The 2,103-nt window shown below is 36.5% G+C and overlaps 1 protein-coding gene across 1 annotated transcript; it reads right to left on the bottom strand.

The window, feature by feature from the left end:
• Nucleotides 1-538: 538 nt before the first annotated feature.
• Nucleotides 539-1,486, bottom strand: OR52A5 (olfactory receptor family 52 subfamily A member 5). Its single transcript, XM_055281325.1, is given in 3 exon segments — nucleotides 539-608; nucleotides 610-901; nucleotides 904-1,486. Coding segments are annotated over 3 exon segments (945 nt in total).
• Between the last annotated feature and the right edge of the window lie 617 nt (nucleotides 1,487-2,103).

Below are 2,103 nucleotides of genomic sequence, written 5' to 3'. Positions count from 1 at the left end.
AACAAACCTGCACATTGTGCACATGTAGCCTAAAAAAGTATAATAATAATAATAATTAAAAAGAACTTAAACTTCCAAATTTGAGTAAAACTCAAGTTAGGTAAAAAATCAATAAAATTGTGTGGTTCTAGAAGGATATTTGATATGTAAGCCCAGATCACTGATTTTATTTTCCTAAAAATGATATTTTTGAATATGTTTAATATATTTCAATTTTTTTTGCATTCTCTCTTGTGTAAACTCCTTGGTGTTTATAGTCATTGGTTGCATTACATAAGTTTTATGTTGTAGATATTGGTATTACTGATTTCATATTATTTTTATATTGATAAGTATTTCAGATAAAGTAGATAAGACACAGATAAATGATTCCAAATTTATCAAAATATAGATTCAAAGCAAATACTAAAAAGTGAGGCACAGCTAGGATTACAGGTATGTGTTGAGCTAGTAGTTTGAGAATATTGATCTGTGACTTTTATTACATTTAGGTTTTTACTTAGAACCAACCCTAAATCTCTATAGGAGTCACTAATGATCAAGTTACTTATTTGAATAAAAACACTTTCAGAACGTGGTCACGAATTTGCTTGGTCTTCACTCCAAGACAAAGGGTTGAGAAAAGGTGGGACTAACAGGTAAAGATTTGACAAGAGAATATGAACATATGCTGGTATGTGTGAACCAAACCTGTGTGTGAAGAAAGAGAAGAAGGCAAGAAGGTAGAACTGTAGGAAGACACAAATGTGGGCAATGCATGTATTAAAGGCCTTGAATCGTGCCTCCTTCTGGGGCAGTTGAAAGACAGTGATAAAAATTTGGACATAGGACAAGGTGATAAAGATTATGTCAAACCCTAGGATCGTGAAGGCAACAAATAGGCCATATATCTTGTTGACTCAGTATCTTCAGTAGCCAGCTTCACAATGGCCATGTGCTCACAGTAAGAGTGAGAGACGACTGTAGTTCGATAGTGTTTAAGACAGCATTTGATGAGCCCTAAGGAAGGTATTATAAGAATGGCAGCCCTGAGTGTCACCTCAAGTCAAATATGAGTTAAGAACTGCTGGGAAAAGATGGTGGCATGTCTCAAGGGGATACAGATGGCCACATAGCGATCCAGGGCCATTGCCAGAATGATACCTGATTCAATTGCCTGGAATGAGTCAATAAGCCACATTTGCAAAAGACAGGCATCAAAAGAAATCTCTGACAAATGAAACCAGAAGATGCCTAACATTCTGGGAAGAATGCAGGTGTTAAGTGCAATGTCTGTGGCTGCCAACATGGCCAAAAAAATGTACATGGGTATATGGAAGCTGTTTTCATATTTGATTATAACTAAAATTAGGGAATTTCCAATCACACCAGTAAGATACATGGCAGAGAAAGGAATCCCAATCCAACACTGCACTGACTCCAGATCAGGAATCCCAATTAGTATAAATGCAGAGGGCATGAAGACTGAGCCATTGAATGTCGGCATGATTTGTTCAGCAGAATCAAGTAGTAGATTTGCTGTTTCATCTTCTATTCTCTGTTGAGCCTTGATGGATTAAAAAGTAAAAATATGTTAATCTATTTTAGGAAAATATACTTTAGTTATTTTAGGAGTGTATCATGTTATATTTTCTATTCTAACTAATCTTCTCTAATTTTCTGTCTCCTTTACCAAAGTCACTGAAAGACAAACACCAGGTTCTGTTTCTCCGTGTCTTAATCATTTTCAGTGGGCAAAATTAAATGGATTAGATGGCTTTTTTCTGGTTCATGACTATTGGATCAACAATATTTTATGTTTGTTACTTAGTATTATGTGCTTTTTCTGTGACTTACCAATTGAAATTGTAAAAAAGACACTATTTAATGCAGAGCAAAGAATTTTAAAACTAGACTTCATCTACATTAGCCATAAAGAAAGGATCCACAGGCCGGGCACAGTGGCTCACACCTATAATCCCAGCACTTTGGGAGGCTGAGGCGGGTGGATCATGAGGTCAGGAGATCGAGACCATCCTGGCTAACACGGTGAAACCCCATCTCTACTAAAAATACAAAAAATTAGCCAGCGTGGTGGTGGGCACCTGTAGTCCCAGCTACTCG

This window comes from Symphalangus syndactylus, chromosome 6, assembly GCF_028878055.3.
Source record: "Symphalangus syndactylus isolate Jambi chromosome 6, NHGRI_mSymSyn1-v2.1_pri, whole genome shotgun sequence".
Classification (NCBI taxonomy): Eukaryota; Metazoa; Chordata; class Mammalia; order Primates; family Hylobatidae; genus Symphalangus; species Symphalangus syndactylus.
Note: the sequence above shows the minus strand (reverse complement) of the source record. Positions and strands in the feature narration are given on the sequence as shown.